The sequence below is a fragment of the Quercus lobata genome, chromosome 4 (assembly GCF_001633185.2).
Source record: "Quercus lobata isolate SW786 chromosome 4, ValleyOak3.0 Primary Assembly, whole genome shotgun sequence".
NCBI lineage: Eukaryota > Viridiplantae > Streptophyta > Magnoliopsida > Fagales > Fagaceae > Quercus > Quercus lobata.
The window spans coordinates 64,118,813-64,141,062 of NC_044907.1; the positions used below are offsets into that span (position 1 = coordinate 64,118,813).

The 22,250-nt window shown below is 37.5% G+C and overlaps 1 protein-coding gene across 1 annotated transcript; it reads left to right on the plus strand.

Moving 5' to 3' along the window:
* Positions 1-1,435: 1,435 nt before the first annotated feature.
* LOC115985584 (WAT1-related protein At5g07050-like) lies at positions 1,436-22,024 on the plus strand. The gene is made up of 7 exons (XM_031108519.1): positions 1,436-1,680; positions 6,287-6,349; positions 6,893-7,009; positions 7,252-7,492; positions 21,349-21,507; positions 21,620-21,771; positions 21,883-22,024. The coding sequence occupies exons 1-7, from the start codon at positions 1,436-1,438 to the stop codon at positions 22,022-22,024; spliced, it is 1,119 nt and encodes a 372-aa protein (XP_030964379.1).
* The last annotated feature ends 226 nt before the right edge of the window (positions 22,025-22,250 follow it).

The following is a 22,250-nucleotide window of genomic DNA, read 5'->3' on the forward strand; positions in this document are numbered from 1 at the left end:
ACCAACTTCTTAGTATATATAAGGATCCTCTTTGTTTCCAAGTGAAATGGTAAGTGCCCATATTTAATTAAAATTTAATTAAACCAGATTTTGAAAGGTTGTTGATAAGGGTATATATTATTTTGAGTTAAAAAGAATCTATAGAAAAAAAAAAAGTTGACAAAAAGTTTTAACATATGTTGATGTGACATATTTTTAGTGTTGTATAAAAAAGTAATATCCATGATGAATCCAAATAAAAACTTGAAAATTTATTAATTTAATGATTATGAAATTCTTTGTGTATGGAGTAGCATTGCTATTTGAGTCACCCGTAAGACAATGATGTTATTTTGTCTGCTAACTTTTTAACTTTTTCAAAAAGAATATACTTTTATATAAGTTATTGTATTTTGACCACTATCTTTATGTATTATATTTATTTTCAATAATCTTAACATAATCTTTACCGGCTATCATATTTGACTTGGTAAAGAATTTATACAAATGAATATCAAAGATTCATGTAATTTTTTGTATGTTTTATTTTGTGATTCAATATCTTGACATCAAAATAAATATCCCCACCCTTGGTGATTACTAATTACCATTATATTTTTTGTATGTATTATAAAAATAAATAAAAATAAAAATAAAAATTGTGGTTGTAAGCAACCAAACAACAACCCAAAAGTTGCTTTGAATAATGGTGGATCGAAATAAAGGAGATTGATTTTTGAGTTAAAAAATTCACCTCCCTATTCGGAAATGCAAAACATTTGCATCCTAAAACACGACATCTAATCACACTCCTATATTTTTCAATGAATGAAAATATGCAACAATTCTAAATAAAGATAAATATATAAAAAGTATTAGCCTTAGAAAAAAAATAGCCTCTAAGCATGCGCTCATACGCATGCTTAGAGGCTCTTCTATTTTTATTTTTTTTTTAAAGGTTAGTAATTATATAAATAAATAAATATATATATATATATATTATGTGGTGACATGTGTCACAGTCTGATTAGAGGAGCTTTAAAACTATTTCTCAAAGACATATGGCATCTTTTGATTGGCCGAAATGTCTTGATTTTCAAGGTGACACTTGTCAGCACTCGATTGAACTGCTTATGTCATTGCTTACATGCACCAGGTTGTTTATGTCATTGTTTACACGCGCTGATGTGTGATTGATTTTTGCATGTTTTTTATGTCTTTATTTCAACGACACTTACGAATTTCTATTGATTTATGAACATTGATAGTAAAACCTAGTAGCAATACGTGGTGCTTTGTAATTAGTTATACTTTGCGGACTTGGTATTATGATGTGTTAACTTGTGATAGGTCGGGAATTTTTCCTCTCCACATATATATATTTTCCATAATTCATTCTACAGTTATCTCCACTATGATTTAAAGAGAGTGTAATTATAGCTTTAGGAGAAAGTGAATGGAGTTAAAGATGGAAGAACAGGAAGAGAGTGCAAGAGTTGGAAGTGAAAGCAGAAAAAGAGAGAGATTAATTGATGTATTGACACCATATATTCTCTGCATAATTGCCAATTTCTTCTTCGCTGGATTGATCATAGTCGTCAAGGTCTCTCTAGACAGAGGCTTCAGTCCATATGTGCTAGTGCCCTATGGACAAGCTTTTGGAGCTCTTACTACTGGTTTTCTTGCACTTCTCTATGAAAGGTTTCCTTCCAATTTTTCCCTTCTTTCGACGGTCATTTCTTATTATTATTGGCACCTTCTTCGTCGTTTTGTTTTTTTTCTTTTAAAATATTTTCGTGTTTGTATTTATAACCTTGTTAGCTTCTTACAAATTCTGCAATTAACAACTTCCTTGGATTCTGGCTCATAATATCACAGACATGACACAAGAAAATAAATATGAAGCCCCTGGGTTTTGGCAAAGTATTTTGAATTTCTTGTTTTTTGCACTTTTAAATTTATATACATAAGATCAATTTATGAATGATAGTAAATAATATTTTTTTAACACAAAATTTGATACTCAAGTTATAAATATAGAAAATGTGTAGTGTACCACCACACACCTTTAATACGAGCTTCCCACTTCATATAAATCCTTTATATAAATATATATATATATATATATATATATATTTATATTAATGGGTCTAACATGATGTGAGAAATTCATTACGTGGAGTAGATACAAGAGGTAATTGTTGGCTTCATAAAAAACTAATTCTTAGCCTTTAATAGGGGTGTCTATGCTTTATAAGTAGAAGATATGGAGTGAAGAAAGCGACACCTAAGAGCATCCGCAGCCGGTTTTTATATCCCATCCTATTTTACCATCTCAAAAAGTAACTTTATCAATTATACTATACCATTTACAATATACCCAGCATTCCAAAACTCTATTATTTTACCATTTTATTAAAATATTATTTTTTAATCTTTTTTTATTATTTCTCTTTTTCTCCTCCTTTTCCTCTCTTTCACCCTCAACCTCTAGCACCGGCCTCAACCTCTAGCAAACTCATACCCAGCAAAATCACAAGAAGCAAATCACAACAAAAATTCACCCAAATCAAACAAGCACCAGAACTAAACAATCTCAACCTCTAGCATCGGCCACAACTAAACAAACAATCACCACCACGCCACCACTACCCTCTGCCCAAACAAACCCAGTAAACACCGAAACCCACCATCAAACCCATCGGAAAAAATCACAGCCACCGAACCTAAATCCAACCACCCAACGCCAACCCAAACACCACCCAAACGCCACCCAAACGCCACCCAAATCCGACCCAAACGCCGGAAACCGGAACCAAAAACCCAAAATAAAAAAAAAAACAAACAAAACTCACCAAGTACCTACTACAAACCCAGCAAATCCATAACAACTCAACCAACCAAATGCCGGCCACCAACCCAAAAACCGGCCACCATGTTAACACCACCAAATCCACCAACGCCGGTCTCTATGCCGATCTCCACATCGGTCTTCACGCCGATCTCCACCGCGCTGACCTCCAGCCACCAGGGCAGCCGCGCCACCAGCCTCGCCACCACCCTCGCCACCACCCCGATCTAGAAATCCGATCCGGCGTGAGCTCCGATCTGGGTTGGTGATTCGGCGTGAGCTCTGAGAGAGAGAGAGAGGGGATGAGAAACAGAGGAAACGAAGAGAGAGAAAAGAAAGAGAAAAAATGAGAGGAGAGAGAGGAATTGCCGGGTAAAAAGAGTATTAAAAAATTATTTTTTTTAATACCATTCAGCTACAGTACCATCTTACATTTGAGATGATACTGTAGCTAAATCTCAAAAAAAAAAAATGGCTTTTCGCATATGGCCTCTCATTTGCTGGGCGTTTTTTGGGCTTGGATGCCAAATAGATCTTACATTTGGCATATGAAGAGCCCACTGCGGATGCTCTAAGCGCATTAGCATTGGGGGGTAAAAACCCCCTAGTTACTATTTTGCCCACCAACAAGTCAAAAATCAGCTACAGCCGTGTATGGGTTTCTAAATATTTTTAGCAACTATGAATAGTTAGATTGTGTATTTAGAACCTACTGTAGCTAAGGATGTAAACAAAAAAAATATTATTTTATTAAAATATCACTTCTTTCTCTCTCTTCTCTCAATCACACGGTCACTCCTCTCTCTCTCATTTCTCATCTTTCTCTCTCCCCTTTCTCTGATTCGGTGTCTCTCTCAGATCGGCGTGGACTGGAGATCAACATTGGCGGCATGGACTGAAGATCAGCGGTGACAACGTGGTGGTTTTGAGATCGGCGGTGACGGTGTGGTGGTTTGGAGCGACGGTGGTGGATTCTCTCTCTCTTATTCCAATTCTCTCTTTCTCTCACTCCGATTCTCTCTCTCAAATTGGATGTGGGTTTTGGTTTTGCTTTAAATTTTTGTTATGGGTATTGATGCCAAATTCATGGTGGTGGCGATGAGGGGTTGTTGTGTTGTTGTTGGGGATGGGTTTACTGTGGGTTTGCAGAGGTTGCTACAGATGTGGATGGTGATTTGGTGGTTGTGGGTCTATGGGTGTTCCGATTCTCTCTCTCAAATTGGATTTAAGTTTTGGTTCCGCTTTGAATTTTTATTGTGGGTATCAGTGCATCTGCATGTTCATGGTGGTGGGAATGTAGGGTTGCTGTGATGGTGATGGGGATGGGTTCACTGTGGGTTTACGGAGGTGGCTACGGAATTGGGCCAGATTTGTGTTGTGTTGCAGTGGGTCTATGGGCTTATGGGTTTTGTAGTAGGTCTATGGGTGGTTGGTGGTGGCAGTTTGTTTTTGGAGTAATTTTAGTGGTAGCGGATTCGATGTTTGTAGCTGAGTATGGCTGAGTTTTGGTGGAAGGTGTTGTGTGGGTTTGTCAAAGAGACAAAGAAAAAGGCGGAAAGAAAAGAAAGATGGGAGAGAAGAGAGAGATACTGAATTTTTTTATATTATTTGTTATTACAATTTATATTATTTTAATGAATTCTATGTAACAATAGAAACTAGAATATTGAGTAAATTATAAAATGAGATTATAAAATTGATAAAATATGTTTTGAAAATGTATAATAAAGACTGCGTTAGAAACTTAGATGATAGTGCTCTTATAGGGTGTGGGAAAGATACCCAATCTACATGCTTTTGGACTTTATATATATATACACACATATACACACACGAGGGCAGAGGTATGTACAAGGTGGGGGGCCATGGCCCACAAAATTTTGAATTTTTTTATATGAATAATTATTTTAATATTTTCAAAATGTAGTCTACAAAAATAAGAGTTGACCCCTCCTAAATATTTGAATTAGTCCAATGATTCTCTTAATAAAAAATAATTGGTTTAATAGTTATAGAGATAAAATTTTATTGTTCGTAATTCTATTTTTTATTGTAAAATGTGTTCTTATATCTATTAAGTATTTGATAAAGTTTAGTATTAAACATGTTTGAATCTATCTTTTTCAACCCATAGTGTGGCGATTAACAAGTCATTGACTAATTAAAAAAATCTTGTCAGTAAAATTATACATGAAATGTGTCTTTAGTTGCCATAAAATGGGTTAAAGCAAGATAGTTTCAAATGTGTTTGGAGCCTAACTTATTCCTCCAAGTTTTGGATCATTTATATTTTTGAGAATTTCATTAGTTGAATTGAAAGATTTTTTTACTTATTTTATTATAAAATTTGATAATTTGTATTTAAAATGAAATGTTTTAAGAATTTCACAATAAAAATGGAAAAATTGAATTTTATTTTATGAAAGATCACCATCAAACATAATTTTGATTGAAAATACTAAGCTTTTTTCTTGTGGGGGGTGGCTTGTCTTGATAGATATATTAATGTTGCAACTTGGGCCCTCAAATAAAAATTTCTAGCTTTGGCGCTGTGTGTGTGTGTGTGTGTGTGTGTGTGTGGGGGGTGGCTTGTCTTGATAGATATATTAATGTTGCAACTTGGGCCCTCAAATAAAAATTTCTAGCTTTGGCGCTGTGTGTGTGTGTGTATATATATATATATATATATTCACTTGTATTCCCTTTCCATCCTTCATTCTCTCCCTTCAAATTCTATAATCGAAAGATAAAATAAGAGCATGACAGAAATTATTTGTAATTTTTATTTACAATAAATTTTTTTAGCAAATATTTAAATTAAAAAACAACTAATTTCTTCCGTCCTAGCGAGCAAAGTCTTAAGTTGTGTCGTTGGGATTAATAACACAACAAAAGAAGGTGACTTATAAGTTGCAATTGTTTGTAAAACGGCATGAATTCTCAACCAATAAATGTAAAACTAATTAAAATAAACATTTAAAAAATTATAACTATTTAGCTTTAATTACAGAAAAAAGAAAAGACAATGAGTAAAGTGGCTATAAATAGTTGTAGTGTTCATGGTATGTTCCAATGGATGTCTTCAGTAATATAACTAAACTTTCGAACTTATTATGCTAAAACTAAAACAAATATATTTGAACCAATGTCTTTCTATTGAAAATTATTGATAACAATTTATCAAAAGAAGATTTTAAATATATATAACGTATGTGCTCAAAATTAAGCATTTCTTGAAAAGATTCACATGTAAGCAACTTACTCTAAAACTAATAAAGTGTGTATTATTTCGATCTAACTCACAAAAATATAATTAAATTTATTTGAAATTTGATCATACAAATATTTAAATTAGTTATAATTTATTTGAACAGAATTTTACTTTTTCAGTGAAATGCAAATTAAAAGACAAAATACGATTGAATTTCTACTAACCATTTAGAATTTCTTTGGCAGGGATAATCACAACAAAATTAGCATTCCAATCTTGCGCAATATCTTTTTCCTGGGTTTACTAGGGTGAGTAAATTGTCTACAAATGAGTCAGGCAGTGTCCAAGTCTACTTTTCTTTCAAAAGGCAATGGGTAAAATTTAGGTAAGCAATACATTAGGTTTAATTTTAATTATAGTCAACATATAACCATATTGAATTTAACTGTACGTATTCACAAAATATAACATTATTTGTACTTTATTGGTTCTTATAACAAAGTTTTGTAATTTAATTAAGAAACCTTATAAACTTTACTTAAGGTATTGTTTCTTTTTCTTTTCTTTTCTTTTTTTCTTATTAAGAAGAAGGTATTGTTTCTAAGTATTACCCAATGCCAAATAGAAAATGCTAGAGATGTAAACTTTTTTACATAAAAATTTACAAATTATTGATGTGGTGAGTGATTATTAGTAATGAAAAAAAAAAAAAAAATGTTAGTGGTAAGCCCAAATGAGAACCAGTAAGAAATTAGCCACAACGATAATTTGTAAAATAGTTTATGCATGTAGCATCATTTATGCCAAGTTAAACCCTAACTAACTCTAGACTTTCTTTGTTAATAATTTAGAGCAGTGTTAGCCACGACACTCTACTATGCCGGACTCGAATACACGTCATCAACTTTTACAGCCGTTACAGGCAACTTACTTCCATCGATTACCTTTCTCCTAGCAATCTTGTGCAGGTATGGATCAATCGCTTTTATCTATCTCCTTTGTGTGAGATACTGCTTTGTTGTGAAGAATACCCTAAACTGACTATAAGTAAATTTAGTAAAGTTAGAGATTCTGTGCAGGTAAAACAATTAGCATTCGGGCTACGTAATATAGTGGACTTTTGGACCCTCAGGTCTATAATATATCAATCATAATTAGAGACAATGGAATAACTCATTTAAAGAACTTATACTTAATTTTATGAATTCAGGATGGAGAAATTAGACATTTCCCAACGTGGTGCGCAAGCAAAGATAGTCGGAACAGTTGTTGCATTTGCTGGTTCTACACTAATGACCCTATACAAGGGTATCGTTGTGGTTTCACTACTACATACCCAACAATCGCTTCAAACCTCCACTTCAAAAGCATCCTTGGACAAAAATTGGCTAAAGGGAGCCTTCATGCTCGTCATTTCAAACGTTTCTTACTCAGCATTCTACATCTTACAGGTGATCAAAAATCATTATCCAGCAACTAAAATAGCTTTCTTGTTATCTACTATGGGTGGGTTCCTGCTTTGGACAAGGCCCAAGCCCAATAATTCGAGAGGATCCTGGGCCTCCAAAAGATAGTGTAAATAGTTGGTGGATTGGGCTTGACTCTCTGCGACTTTGTTGGGCCATTTACAAGCCAATCTGTGCACAAGACATGGGCTCCATAGCACAAATACACATAAACATATATATATATATATATATATATATTGGTTAAATGAATAACTAAGGAATAGCAAAGGAACTCAAAAGTGCAAATAAAAGGAACGTTAGGGATCCCCAAAAATAAAGTGAGATTATATTTTCATTATATCAAATATTTGAATACATTGAGTCCTACTCAGCTGGGATATATCACAAGTTTCAATAAAGTTAAAAAATCACCGACTTAGATAGCTCTCTTGGGGTTCCAAGACTTGTGAGATTTGAATCCCTTTTTTGGTGTATCAAGTGCTTCTTTGCTGAATGCCTTTTGGTTGGAGCTTTAGCCCCTTTTATAGTGCCATTTCTAGGGTTTTTTCCATGCCATTGATCCATACTTTGTGCTTTGGTTACCAGAACTAATGTTAAGTCAGTAACATTGGTGGCTAGTCCTTTCCCCATTCTCTCATTATTTCCCCTTTTGATGTTTGGCAACCCAAAAGTCCTTAGCTGACCTTCCTCTTATGGGAGATCCTATTTGAGCAACCCTAGATGCTTTTTCCCAAGTCAAAGCTTCTCATCCTTTTCCCATGGTCTCTAAAAAGACATTTCAGAGCTCTGGCTACTTCACATTTTATCCATTACCTCTAAATGGGCGGATTCTTCATTGTTGATGATGGAAGGCAAAAAGGCTCCCAACCACCTTCCTTCTTGATTCCCCTTCCTGCTTTGTCTGAGGTACTAGGCTCCTTCATCAGGTGCTGATTCCTAAGTTACCATCTGTTCCCAAAAATTTTCTTCTGAATTGTGGGCAGCTAATGGGACATGACCTTCTTCATTCCTTGTGCCCATGGGCATGCCTCCCTAAGCTATCCAAATCCCAGCTGGTGACACTTCCCAAGGATCACCTCCCTTTAACTCTGGTGGATCCTAGGAAACTTGGCCCAGCTCCCACTTGCTTCCCTGTTGGGCTTCCCTGAATACCTTCTTTTGCTTAAGCCCGTGACTTATGCTTCCCTTTGTGTCTCTCTTTCTTCCTAAGACCCAATATTTTATTCTTTTCTCTCCATGGGCCAAACTCCTTACTTCTTTATTTCTTTGAGGGTTAAGCCTTTCTTCTTCATGGGCTGGGCCTCTCTCACTTTTAAGGGTTGTAGTTCCTTATTGTAATTTTGGACCTTAACATATCTCGATAAGGGCTATGGTTCCTTCAGCTTCTGCTTCCCTTCTTTCTCACTAACACATCTCGATAAGATCTCCCTGGGTAACCTCCTATACAGTTCCCCTTCTATCAGAGTGTAGTCATTGATATCCTTGATATTTCCTCCATGCCCTAACTTTTCTACATTTCCCTTTATCGATCTCCTTTAATCTTTTTCATCTAGTTCCTTTGGAAACATCTTTTTGAGAGTCTCTGTGATGGAACTCTACTACTTACTAATCCTTATCAGTGTACTTTTTTTTTCTCAAAGGGTACCTTGGATCCCAGAGTAGCTAGTGCATTAGCAAACCAATTCTCACTCCTTTGAGCATACTCCACACTAAAGGCTTGGAATTTTCTTTCCACTTTCTGTGCCCAAGCATGATAGGATGCTAAGCTTGGCTCCCTTAGAGCAAAATCTCACCTAACTTGAGAAACCACAAGGTTGGAGTCTCCAAATACTCTTATGTGCTTGATTCCCATGCAAATATGGCTAGCCCTATCAGATATGCCTCATACTCAGCAGTGTTTTTTGAGCAAGGGAACTCAAGCTTGAAGGAGAATGGCATGATTCCTCCATCCTCACAACTTAGCAGGATTCCTACACCATTCGAAGCTGCTGTTGCGATCCATCAAACCTCATAGTTCACTTCATGCCTGGGAGCTCCACCATGACTACTTCTCCTAGGATCTCCTCGCTCAGTGGGCATTCTTTTTCTCTTGGGAACTGGGCCAATAAGTCTACTATAGCCTGGCTCCTAATAGCTCTGGGGGTCCTCAGGCCTATATCATGTTGAGAAAGCAGCACCAACCATTGGGCCACTCTTCTAGTTAGTAAAGGCTGATGAAGAAGAGCTTTTATAGGATGAGACTTTGTCACTAAAAGGATTTGATGAACTGAGAAATAACACTTTAACCTTTGAGAGGTATAAATGACCATTAAGAATGCCCTCTCTATCTTAGGATACCTTGTTTCCAATTGCCTGGGAGGTGGATGCCAAATACAATAGTAAAGGCTTTCCACGTATTAGTGCTTGTAGTGTAGATAGATGGTTCGTGATTTGTTGAAGTTTCTAGAAGGCATCCTACTGCTCAGTTCCCTACATGAATTCAGGTCCCATCTTTAATAGTTTGGACAGTCCATGAGTGACTGAGGCTAGGCTTGGTCTAAACAAGCCTGATATAGGAGACTCTTCCCAAGAAACTTTTGAGCTCCTTGACAATAGTAGGTCTTTTCATGGTTGCTATGGTAGTGTCCTTAGCTAGATCTACACTTATTCCTTTGTGATGTACTAGGAAACCAAGGAACTTTCCAGTGGACACTCCAAAGGCACACTTTAATGGGTTCATGCACAGCTTATAAATGCTACACCATTCAAAGACTCATTCAAGTACCTGAAAGTGCCCTTCTCTGCTCTTTAATTTTACCACAATATCATCTACATAGTTTTCCATCTCCTGGTGCATCATATCATGGAAGATGACTGTCATGGTACGTTGGTATGTAGCTCCCACATTTTTAAGGCCAAATGGCATTACAATGTAATAAAAATTTCTAATTGGGGTCCTGAATGCTATTTTCTCTGCATCCTTAGCTGCCATTTGTATCTGATTATACCCATTATATCCATCCATAAAGGAAAACAAGAAGCTCCTTGCAGCTGTATCTACAAGGAGATCAATATTAGGCAAGGTGAACTAGTCTTTAGGACATGATTTGTTTAAATTACGAAAATTCCACACAACACCTGATTTGTCCATTCTTCTTCTTTACAGGAACTATATTAGAAAGCTATTAAGGATGCTAGATGGGCTTGATGAACCCTGCTGCCAATAGCTTCTTTACCTTTTAAATGATCTGTTCTTCCACCTCAATGTGGAAGATCCTAGTTGGTTGGACTACTAGCTTGGTTCTTTGATCAACATTAAGAGAATGGACCACCAACCTAGGATCCAAGCCAGGTCATCGTAGGTCTATGCAAATACATCCACATATTTCTTTAATAACTTTAGTAGTTGCTCTTTTTCATGTGCTAACAGTTGGCTACTAATGAAAACTGGCTTAGGATTTCCTGGGTCGGCCCTAAGGTTTACTTCTACCAACTCCTCTTTGGGTAAGATCTATGCTTCTTTCTCCATGTCCTCTAAGATCTCCTCTTAGGCCATCATACAATCTGGTGGGCTGGGACCCTTCTGCAGGGTGCATTTAAGTCCTACACACCTTCATAAGTGATATATCAACCTTCCCTCGAGCTCTTGAACAACCACACATTCTCGGGATCTTGACGAACTATTTTCTTTCTTCTACCCTTTTCTATCCAAGAGATCCCTTAGGTCATAGTTATTACTTCCTTCCTCTTCTTCTAAGGCAAGAGCCCTTAGGGTCCCTAGTGTGGGACACTCATCATCTGGTGTCAGCTCTTCATAAAACATAGTCTCCACAAAATTTACTTCTCTCTTGTTGAAAGGACTAGGATTAGCAGAGATCCTTATGGGCCTCCCATTTAATCTTCCCTTCATGCATTGATGTTAATTTGATGGGACTAGACAATGTTTGTAGAGCCACGACCACCCCAACAGGATGTGATAAGAAAATTCTGAATTGATTACATGAAATTGAGTCAAAGCCATTATAGAGCCCACACTTAAAGCCAACTGCACATACCTTTCAATGGATTCTACAGTTCCTCCAAATCCTGTTATTTCCATAGAAGACCACAAGATCTTTTTGCCAAACATCTCTACAGCTTCCAAGGTACTCAAGGCAATGAGGTTGAGTGAAGCTCCTGTCTCTACCAATACTCTTCTGATCTGAACACCATTTATGGTGGTTGCCAAATAAAGGGGTCTTCAATGGTCTGGGTACTCAACCTCCATATCCTCATCTCTGAAGGTTATTACGTTTGTAGTCTCTAAGAAAGCTCTGCTTGCATGAGACTGTGGCTATGCTCATAAGGGATTTTGTTGTGATCCTCTTTGCTTCTGGTCTAAATCCCAGTTAGTTGAATAGGGACCTAAACTTGGGGTTCCTCTGGAGAGTCTTAACGATGTTTGGGTGAAAGGATCCCTCCAATTCTTCTACTTCTAAGTCAGCTAGACTCCTATGGATTATAACGGTCACTACCCCTTTCCCTTTGTGACTGGGCAAGGGGTTCCTCTACACCTCTGGTTCTTGTTAAGTGAGCTCTAGGGTTCCTTCTCTTAGATTTTTATGAAAGAGCCTTTGAAGGGTTCAACATTCCTTGGTGGCATGCTTAACATAGTTATGAATCCTGCAAAATAGTGGGTTCTTTCTTTCTTCCTCTGTTGGTGGTCTTGACATGAGATATGGCTTGACAACCCCGTCTCCTATCCATTTGTCCAAGATGTGGTTCAGCTTTTCTGTGGTACATGGGATCACTGGAGGCTCCTTGGTCATCTTTCCCTCAGGTCTCCTCCTCTTTTCTCCTATTGAAGTTGTCATGGCTTGAGAGATTGACACTCTTTTGGTCTTTATGGTCAAGGCTGTCCTTCTTGTTCTTTAAAATAAATCAGCAAACTGAGTTACACACAGATTCTCCAAGTTGAGTCTGTAATCAAAAAGCATGTTAGATATGCGGGTTTCTACGAGTTCCTTTTCTTCATGGTCTCCATAACAATCCAAGGAAACATCCTCAAATCTCTTGATAAACTGGACAGGATCCTCTCTAGGCCTTTGCTTCACCATCTGAAGGTTTGCGAATGTGACTTTGTCTTTGCCTAGATAGTATTTAGTACAGAACCTTTTTACCATGTCGTCCCAAGTCCTGATTGACCCAAGCCTTAAGGTGGTGTACCACGTGTATGCTCGATCTACTAGAGACTTAGCAAATTCTCTTTAACATAATTCCTTGTCCCTGAAATAGGGACCTATGATGTGTACAAATCTGCTTACATTCTCCATGACTCTCCCTTTTCTTTGATCAAAAGGGTGGAATTTTGGTGATTCATATCCTTTAAGATAGGGCTTACCAAGGAGATTTACTGGAAAAAGGGGGTCCCTGGGGAATTGCATGGGAATCCCCGAATGCTTCTCTCTTTCTTGCTCAAGAAGAGCATTTACATTTGCTAGGGTGAGGTACTGGGGATTGCCTCCCCTTCCTACTGCTAATCCACCCTCTAGTTGGGCCCTTTCCTTGTTGGACAATGGAAGGGCGTTGTCTCTGATCTCCTGGTCCTTTCTTCTTTGATTTGACAGATCTCCTGCTAGATATCATCTCTACCATTCGAACCATGGGATCTGGTTCTTTTCTATCGTTCCTCTACTTGGAGACAACTTCATTTTCTCCCACGGGCTCTGATGCCGCAGGTGGCACATTTGTACCCTTGTTGTTCCGTAGTCTTGGAGCCATACTTACAAAGGCACTGCTTCTTCCTTCTCCTTTTTCCAATTCCCAGTGGAGTCGCTTTTTAATGTGGGTTCCTACTTTGGACAAGGCCCAAGCCTAATAATCTGAGAGGATCCTAGGCCTCCAAAGGGTAGTGTAAATAGTTGGTGGACTAGGCTTGACTCATCGCCGCTTTGTTAGACCATTTACAAGCCAATCTGTGCACATGACATGGGCTCCACAACACAAATACATATAAACATATGTATATATATATATATATATATATACATATATATATTGGTAAGAAGAATAACTAAGGAATAGCAAAGGAACTCAAAAGTGCAAATAAAAGGAACGTTAGGGATCCCCAAAAATAGAGCGAGATTATATTTTCATTATATCAAATATTTGAATACATTGAGTCCTACTCAGCTGGGATATTTCATAAGATTCAATAATGTTCAAAAATCATAGACTTAGATAACTCTCTTGGGCTTCCAACACTTGTCAGGTTTGAATCTCTTTTAATTCAAGTGTATTCTCCAATATTTTTGTATGATCCCTCGCTATATCTCACTTTTTTTACTATATTTCAAGCTTACGACTCGCTTTTGTAACTTTTTTGGTGTATCAAGTGCTTCTTTGCTGAATGCCTTTTGGTTGTAGCTTTAGCCCCTTTTATATTGCCACTTCTAGGGTTTTTACCATGCCATTGATCCATTCTTTATGCTCTGGGTAGCAGAACCAATGTTATTCATATAACATTGTTGTTTGGTCCTTTCCCCACTCTCTCATTATTTCCCATTTTGAGGTTTGGTAACTCAAAAGTCCTCAGCTAACCTTCCTCTTATAGGAGATCTTGTTTGAGCAACCCTAGATGCTTTTTCCCAAGACAAAGCCTCTCATCCTTTTCCCAAGGTCTCTAAAAAGACATTTCAATGCTCTGGCTACTTCACATTTTGTCTCTTTCATCTAAATGGGTAGATTCTTCATTGTTGATGATGGAAGGCAAAAAAGCTCCCAGCCACCTTCCTTCTGGGTTCCCTTTCTGCTTTGCTCGAGGTACCGGGCTCCTTCATCCGGTGCTGATTCCTAAGTCACCATCTGCTCTTCTTCCCTACACTTCCCAAAGATCCCCTCCCTCTGACTCTGGTGGATCCTAGGTAACCTGGTCCAACTCCCACCTGCCTCCTTGTTGGGCTTCCTTGAATACCTTCTTCTACTTAAGACCATGACTCATGCTTCCCTTTGTGTCTCTCTTTCTTCCTAAGGCCCAATATTGTATTCTTCTCTCCACCGGCCAAGCTCCTTACTTCTTTATTTCTTTGAGGGACAAGCCTTTCTTCTTCATAGGCTGGTCCTTTCTTACTTTTAAGGGCTATGGTTCCTTATTGTAATTTTGGACCTGGACACTATGTTAGGGTTTATTGCTTTCTACCCGTTAAAGGTAATGGAAGGGAGCACGGAAAATGAAGATAAAAAATAAAGAAGGTTGTCGTACCGTGAGCTATGTCATTCCACCTCAAAACCAATTGGTGATAAAGAAGACACACTTAAATCTTTTGTGACCTTCGACTTCACAAATGGCTGGCCTGTTTTTTGAGTGGTTGTAGAGTCAAATTGTGGTCCCCCCAACAAAGGCAAAACACACACAAATATAAGAAGATGCTAGACCCATCTATGCGACACCCAAAAATGACTAATTACAATTAGAGTTTTGTAAAGTTATAATTTTCAACTATGTTTTGTTGGCTTTAATTTCGTGTCAAATTTGATTCTATTTAGTAAATCATTTACCTATATGTTTGTGGGATTTAATGTAAGGGTTGAGTGTGAGAGTTTGGTGAAAATTTGTGAAAAACAATGAAGTTCGCAACTTACTCGTGAGTAGACAACCCGCGAAAGGCCACGTGAGAAGTACATGTTGGAAGCTGAATAGTCAAGTGCTAGGAAGTATTTCACGAGTCATTTCGCAACTGGAACAACTCACAAATGACTCGCGAAACTCATTGCTTAGATGATTTTAATGTGTGCTTTCCCCACTTCTTTACCTACACTATTTAAGCCCTCATTAGCCACAAAATTGTAAGGAGATTTTTAGAGGGAAAACCTTAGAAATACACTTGAGAGTTGAAATTGTAAACCCACAATTATCTACACAATTTCTCTTAATTTTACTCTACTCTTACCTCTCTAATTACAAATCCTTGAGAGATTCTTAAGCCAAACACTTACCTCACTCAATCTAAGTATTGGAAGATGTTTTGGTGCATGTGGGAAGCATTGAAATAAGCCATTTATTGGCAGATGCAATTTGAACCTAGACATGGCTTAGTGAAGTCTGTTAGGAGCTAGAACTTAGAGGTTTCAAGTACATTGAGTAGATTAGACTTTAAGGGTCTTTTTGATATCCTTGTACTCCAACTTTATTCAATAATGGATCATTTCAGCTTGGAGGACCGCAGAGAGGTGTTTCGTTGAGTACTTTGGTTTCCTCTTCAATAACACGTCTCGATGTTATATTTTGTTTGCATCTCTCTTCTCTTACTCTTTGTGCTTTACATTCATTGTTTATTGTTTATGTTTATACACTAAAGAGTAGTTCCGGTCTATTGCAATTCATTTACTCTTATTTCGCACTTAGTTAGGTAGAGTAAAAGCAATTTAGCCGTAAGTTTAAAATTGAGGGTCTAAACAAGCTATAGTGTTTTACACTATTGAGCTTTCAAGTTCCTTGTAATCACTTAAATATTCTAAATCGACTCATAAGGGTGTTCACAAATTTAATTGGGTTTAGGATCAAGAAGTTAGCAACTCAAAAATAATAAAAAAGCTTAGGTTATCAACCAAACTTCAATTTTAATTTAGCACTCAAATACAATTGAATTCACTATCTTTCAATGTTGATGATGACAACGAAGAAGCTAGAGGGAGGAGGGTGGGGTAAGGGAGAAGTGAATCTAAAGAGAAAGAGTGGGCTTGATGGAATGATTGAAGGTTGTGAGAGAAATGGGAGTTTGAAAGAAGAGATTGGGGAAACAACTTTCCATCTCAATCTCATTGACATTGAAAGAATAGATTTGCCTATTTACTAGTAAAACGCACTTAAGTATTGTTGATTTCTTTGCTTAGATTGAAGAAAGTCCTTGTTTCTTAGAACAAGTTCTTTTTCAAGATATAATTATTGCTTCTCATTTTGAATAATATTAGTAGTCTTCCTATAAATAAATTAAAAAAAAAAAATACATGTCTAATGTGAGTCCCAACATTCGAATGTACACATTGTTACAATCCAAATCAATGGCACTTCACATTCCAAATCGTTGGCTTCCTATCACTATTGTTTTTAAATCTGTACAAGGTGAATTATTCCAATTAAATTAAAATAATAATGTTGAAGTGCAAAGGAATATATATAGCATCGGTAAGAGTTTTTTTTTTTTTTTTTTTGAACATTAGCATGGGTAAGAGTTGAGTTTAGTGTTCTTGTACATTAGACCCAAACCTATTCCGTATAGCATTATTTCTTATATTTCAATGTGGGACTTCAAAAAAATGTTTCTCAAGAAAAAAATAGTCACCCTTTGAAAAATTAACAAGGATTTTAACGATATATTTACTTATAAATGAGCTATTCTTTGATTTTATTTTTCATTGTTGAACTGGAAAGGTCCTGCAGTAAGGAAGTCTTTATAGGCCTATTTCCTTTTTCTTTTTTTTTTCTTTTTTTAACTATTATTATTTTTAGAAGATCCTATTTCCTAGAGGAAGTAAGTTTAAGAGTAATTGTTCTTAAAATTTAATAAGTAAATAATCATATATTTAATTAAAGTATTTATTATTTATGAGGTCATTGTCTAATCCTGAATCAAAACTTCGTCTATTTTTTAATTGAAATTTTAGTTCAAAACTTTTTGAATTGAAATGTTTGTATGTTGTGGTATGTAATAGACAGTGTGTAATAGGCACTACCCACTTCAATATGCCCCACTTACACTTCGGAAATTCTTATGAATTGAAGGTAGGCATTTGCTACTGTGGGGGTGAAAGGCCAGGGAGCCCATATCTATGTATATGTTGGGCCAAGGGTCTAGTCTGAGGAAGAACTCCTCCTCGGCCAGACAAGGTTGAGGACAAAGGGAATGGTCTGCCATTAAGAGTGACACTCTGGACCATTCCATGGAAAAGGATAAGTATTAAGAAAGAATAGGACAAAGGAAGACATGAAAATATCTAAGAGAAAACTGCTACTATTGCATTAAATGCTCTGCAACTAACCCATGCTTTTCAGCCTTTACAACCACTCCCAAAGACTTTAGGGAGGGGCTGATGGGACAAGTATCAACACTATCAATCTGAATCTACACATGGACGGTGGAAATGAGAGGAAGATAGTATAAAACAGAGGAGAAGGGAAAAAAGAAGTGGGGGGGGGGGGGGGGGGGGGAGCAATCTGGGTGCCAGACTTGTAACAAAGTCTTAAGAACAATACTTAAGAATCAACCTCCTCGGGTAAAATCCGAGGACGTCTTTCCCAAGTAAACATATGTTAACTTTCTTTCTTTATCATCAAAACCTATTGGTCGATCATTTAATTCACAAAGGTCTAAGTTTCCAACCCATTCTCTACAAATTCATTGTATTGGGCTCATTGGACCAAGACTCCATACATTTTAGGCTTGGGCCCCAAATTGTGACCATACAATTGGCGTTGTCTGTGGGAACCTGGTTTTTTAGCGAGTTGAACGCTTAACATACCGAGGCGATGCAGTGATATATCGACCATTGGTGGAAGAGACCATTTTGGCAGTGGCGCATGCCACGTGGAGGATTGCTCAGAGTGGAACAACATTGGGGGCTTTTAATATCAAATACATATCTCGTGCCTCCGTCAAGGGCCAGGTTCTCAGGAACCTGGGGGCCGAGATAGCTGAACCCTCGTCAGATGGAATGATAGAAGCACAACACATAGATGGAAAATTAGTTGACACGGTCTCACTGCATGTGATCCTTTGTCCAGAATGGTACATGTTGATGGCATTACAAATGAAAGGTGATCTGAAGTGGGGCTAGTTCTGACATCTCTTTAAAGTGCTTAAACAAAACCTAATGCATGTCTGGGTCCTCGAACCAGATGCTTGGGGGAAATTAACACTATGACATCTCTGTAAAGTGCTTGAACAGAACCTAATGCATGCCTGGGTCTTCGGACCAGATGCTTGGGGGAAATTAACACTATGACATCTCTGTAAAGTGCTTAAACAGAACCTAACGCATGCTTGAGTTCTCGGACCAGATGCTTGGGGGAAATTAACACTATGACATCATTGTAAAGTGCTTAAACAGAACCTAACGCTTGCCTGGGTCCTCGGACCAGATGCTTGGGGGAATTTAACTCTATAACATCTCTTTAAGTGGTTAAACAGAACCTAACGCATGCCTGGGTCCTCAGACCAAATGCTTGGAGGAAATTAACACTATAACATCTCTGTAAAGTGCTTAAACAGAACCTAACGCATGCCTGGGTCCTCGGACCAAATGCTTGGGGGATATTAACACTATAACATCTCTATAAAGTGCTTAAATAGAACCTAACGCATGCCTGGGTCCTCAGACCAGATGCTTGGGGGACATTAACACTATGACGTCTCTTTAAAGTGCTTAAACAGAACTTAACAGATGCCTGGGTCCTCGGACCAGATGCTTGGGGGAAATTAACACTATGACATCATTATAAATGTTGAACAAAGCCTTAGTACATGATGGTCCCCTCGGATCACTTGCTTTAAATTCCACGTTCTTTGATGGTTGCACTGTTCGTAGTATAGAGCACACGGTTATTTTCCTGATTATTTCTACATAGTTAACTCATTTAAAGTTAGCGACCGAGTGCTACTGTCGGTTTTGATAATGTCAGGATGACAACTTTTCGTTACTGTCAACAGCATCAATTCTAAGTCCCATTTGAGGGAAAAATAACAACACACCCATTCATGAAATAATTATTGCAGAAAAAGGAAAGATTCATAAAGTAAAAAGTGCAGCCCTTTTTTATTAAATAAAGGAAAAGTACATCATATACAAAGCGGCTTAAGCAGGCTTGTTTTAAAGCTAACTATAAAAGAGAAAGCTCGTAGGAATGGTAGATCCACAATCTCGTTCTAGCAGCAATCGAGCCAATATGGATGGTACTAGCGATGAGAAAGAAGAAGAAGCGGAAACGCTTGATCCAAAATCTTGTTCTAGCAGCAATCGAGCCAGTATGGATGATACCGGTGATGAGAAAGAAGAAGAGGCGGAAACGCTTGATGGACCCCTTTTCTCCTAACTATAAGATGTTCTGCTATCAAGGCTGAGAAACAGGAGACCTGTCTCTCCTTGTCCTTGTTGATTTGCTTGATCAACCTTGGGTCGTTTTCACATCTGTGCACACATGATATATGTCCCCAGGTGAGACCTAAGCTTTGTCGCACCAAAAATCTGATGTGATCTACACCTGCTTTGGGTCTTGGCTAAAGGAGAAGGGACTTCTTTCTTGCTCGGTTGAAAGGTAGGAACGTCTTTGGCTTCTGCTTTCCTTGCCTTAACTGCGTCGTCCTGGATCCTGGCGGCATCCTTGGTTTCTGAGGAGGGTTTGGTTTCCTTGCCCTTGCCTTTATCCTTGGCCACCTCTTTCCTTAGACTTTGATCACCATCTTGGCGGGGTCCCCAGGAATGCCTGAAGGGTTAAGAACTTGAGATTCCTGCAGAACTCAAGGATTTGTAAATAAGGAAGAACAATTCCCCCAGGGTGTCTTATATAGAAAGCGAAATCTAGTGCAAATTAATTCGCCCGAAATTGAAAGAAAGAGTTACGAGCGAGATAAATCCCGCTCAATTTCTGAAGAAATCCTTAACCATTAGATCTGCGTCACTTCGTAAAGATATTAATGAAGGCGCGCCTCGTGTACTGAAACGTCAGGAACGTGACTTGGATAACTAAAAGATACCTTGCAATCAAAAGTGGTGTAAAATGGGCATGAAGGGGCTACTATCACATTGAGATCCTTCTTTCCTCCCATGGAGAAAGAAAGAAGAATCCCGAGGGGCTATTGTGGGGGTGAAAGGCCAAGAAGCCCATATCTATGTATATGTTGGGCCAAGGGCCCAGTCCGAGGAAGAACTCCTCCTTGGCCAAGCAAGGTCGAGGACAAAGGAAATGGTCTGCCATTAAGAGTGACACTCCAGACCATTCCATGGAAGAGGATAAGTATTAAAAAAGAACAAGACAAAGGAAGGCATGGAAATATCTAAGAGAAAGTTGCTACTGTTGCATTAAATGCTCTGCAACTAATCCATGCTTTTCAACCTTTACAACCACTCCCAAAGACTTTAGGGAGGGGCTGATGGAACAAGTATCAACACTATCAATTTGAATCTACACGTGGACGGTGGAAATGAGAGGAATATAGTATAAAACAGAGGAGAAGGGAAAAAAGAAGGGGGGGGAGGTGGAGCAATCTGGGTGCCAGACTTGTAACAAAGTCTTAAGAACAATACTTAAGAATCAACCTCCTTGGGTAAAATCCAAGGACGTCTTTCCCAAGTAAATATATGTTATCTTTCTTTCTTTATCATCAAAACCTATTGGTCGATCATTTAATTCGCAAAGGTCCAAGTTTCCAACCCATTATTTACAAATTCATTGTATTGGGGTCATTGAACCAAGACTCCATACATTTTGGGCTTGGGCCCCAAATTGTGACCATACAACTACTATAATGAAAGCCACACAATACCCAAAGTCACATATAAGTAGTTTTGATACCATTTTTCAAGAACCATGTATTCCCAAAATCTAAAACTATTATAACCATTTTTATATCCTTTTTTTTAACGATTAAAGCTTTTTTTTTTTTTAAAATTTGATTTCCCTAGGTTTTTTATTTTATTTATTTATTTAAGAAACAAACACACACAAGGGATTTCCTAAATCCTAAGCATTCTTGATTACTTTTTCTGGGTGCAATTTTTATGTTTCCTTGGCTTGCTTGCATTAGCTAGAGGATAACATTGTAAAAAACCATATATTGTTTATACTTTTTGTGATGATACTAACTGATGTCTGATGATTAATCCAGACTAAAACAATTAAGGAGTACTCATCACCTTTAGCTCTTACGGCATTGACATGCTTATCAGGCACGTTACTCTCAACAATCATGGCAGCAATTTTTGATCATAAACTTTCCTCTTGGAGGTTGTCATGGAACATTACCCTTCTTGCTCCCATTTATAGTGTAAGTTCTAGAACATTACCCATTTTTCAAGGAATTCGACTATATGGAATTACATATTGTACATAGTTTTGGTACGTAATTTAAGTGGTTATGTAAATGTCACATTTTATAGGGAGTTGCAATATGTGGAATTACATATTATCTACAAACATTGGTTTCACAAAGAAAAGGTCCAGTTTTCATGACAGCATTTAGACCATTGTGTACTCTACTTACAGCTATTATGGGACTACTAATTTTAAGAGAGGCATTGCACTTGGGAAGGTAAATACATTAGTTGTTTGTTTATTTGTTTGTTTACGAGCCTTTTCTCTATTCCTTCAAAGGAATGTGAATGGTAGATTCTGATTTATTTCTATTTTCAAACATTTGCAGTATCTTAGGAGCTATGTTGATCATTCTTGGTTTGTACATGACTCTATGGGGAAAAGAAAGTGAGAGAAAGAAGAAACACACTGAACGTGGAAGGTATGGGCAAACTATTGAGATCAAATTAGAAAATTGTAATGAACGTTGATGAGTACCTAATGAAATCCGTATGAGTTGTATGAAATAAGTAGTGGGGCCCAGGATAGCTACTCATGCTTTGATCTTCAGTATACTTGATAGTGAAGGCTTGGTAGCAATTTTATTCCGCCAATACTAGCAACATGGATTTGATCTCCGGTAGGTGCTTGTAGAGTTAGAAAATTACAGAACCCCATGGATTTCATAGAAGTAACTCCTAAAACTTGAAAAACGTG

Bases quoted from the DNA above. Each gene is read 5' to 3' on its own strand.
- LOC115985584 (XM_031108519.1), top strand. From the start codon at position 1,436: ATGGAGTTAAAGATGGAAGAACAGGAAGAGAGTGCAAGAGTTGGAAGT. The intron at 6,350-6,892 runs GTGAGTAAATTG...TTAATAATTTAG, and splicing joins TTTTTCCTGGGTTTACTAGG to AGCAGTGTTAGCCACGACAC. The intron at 21,772-21,882 runs GTAAATACATTA...AAACATTTGCAG, and splicing joins GAGGCATTGCACTTGGGAAG to TATCTTAGGAGCTATGTTGA.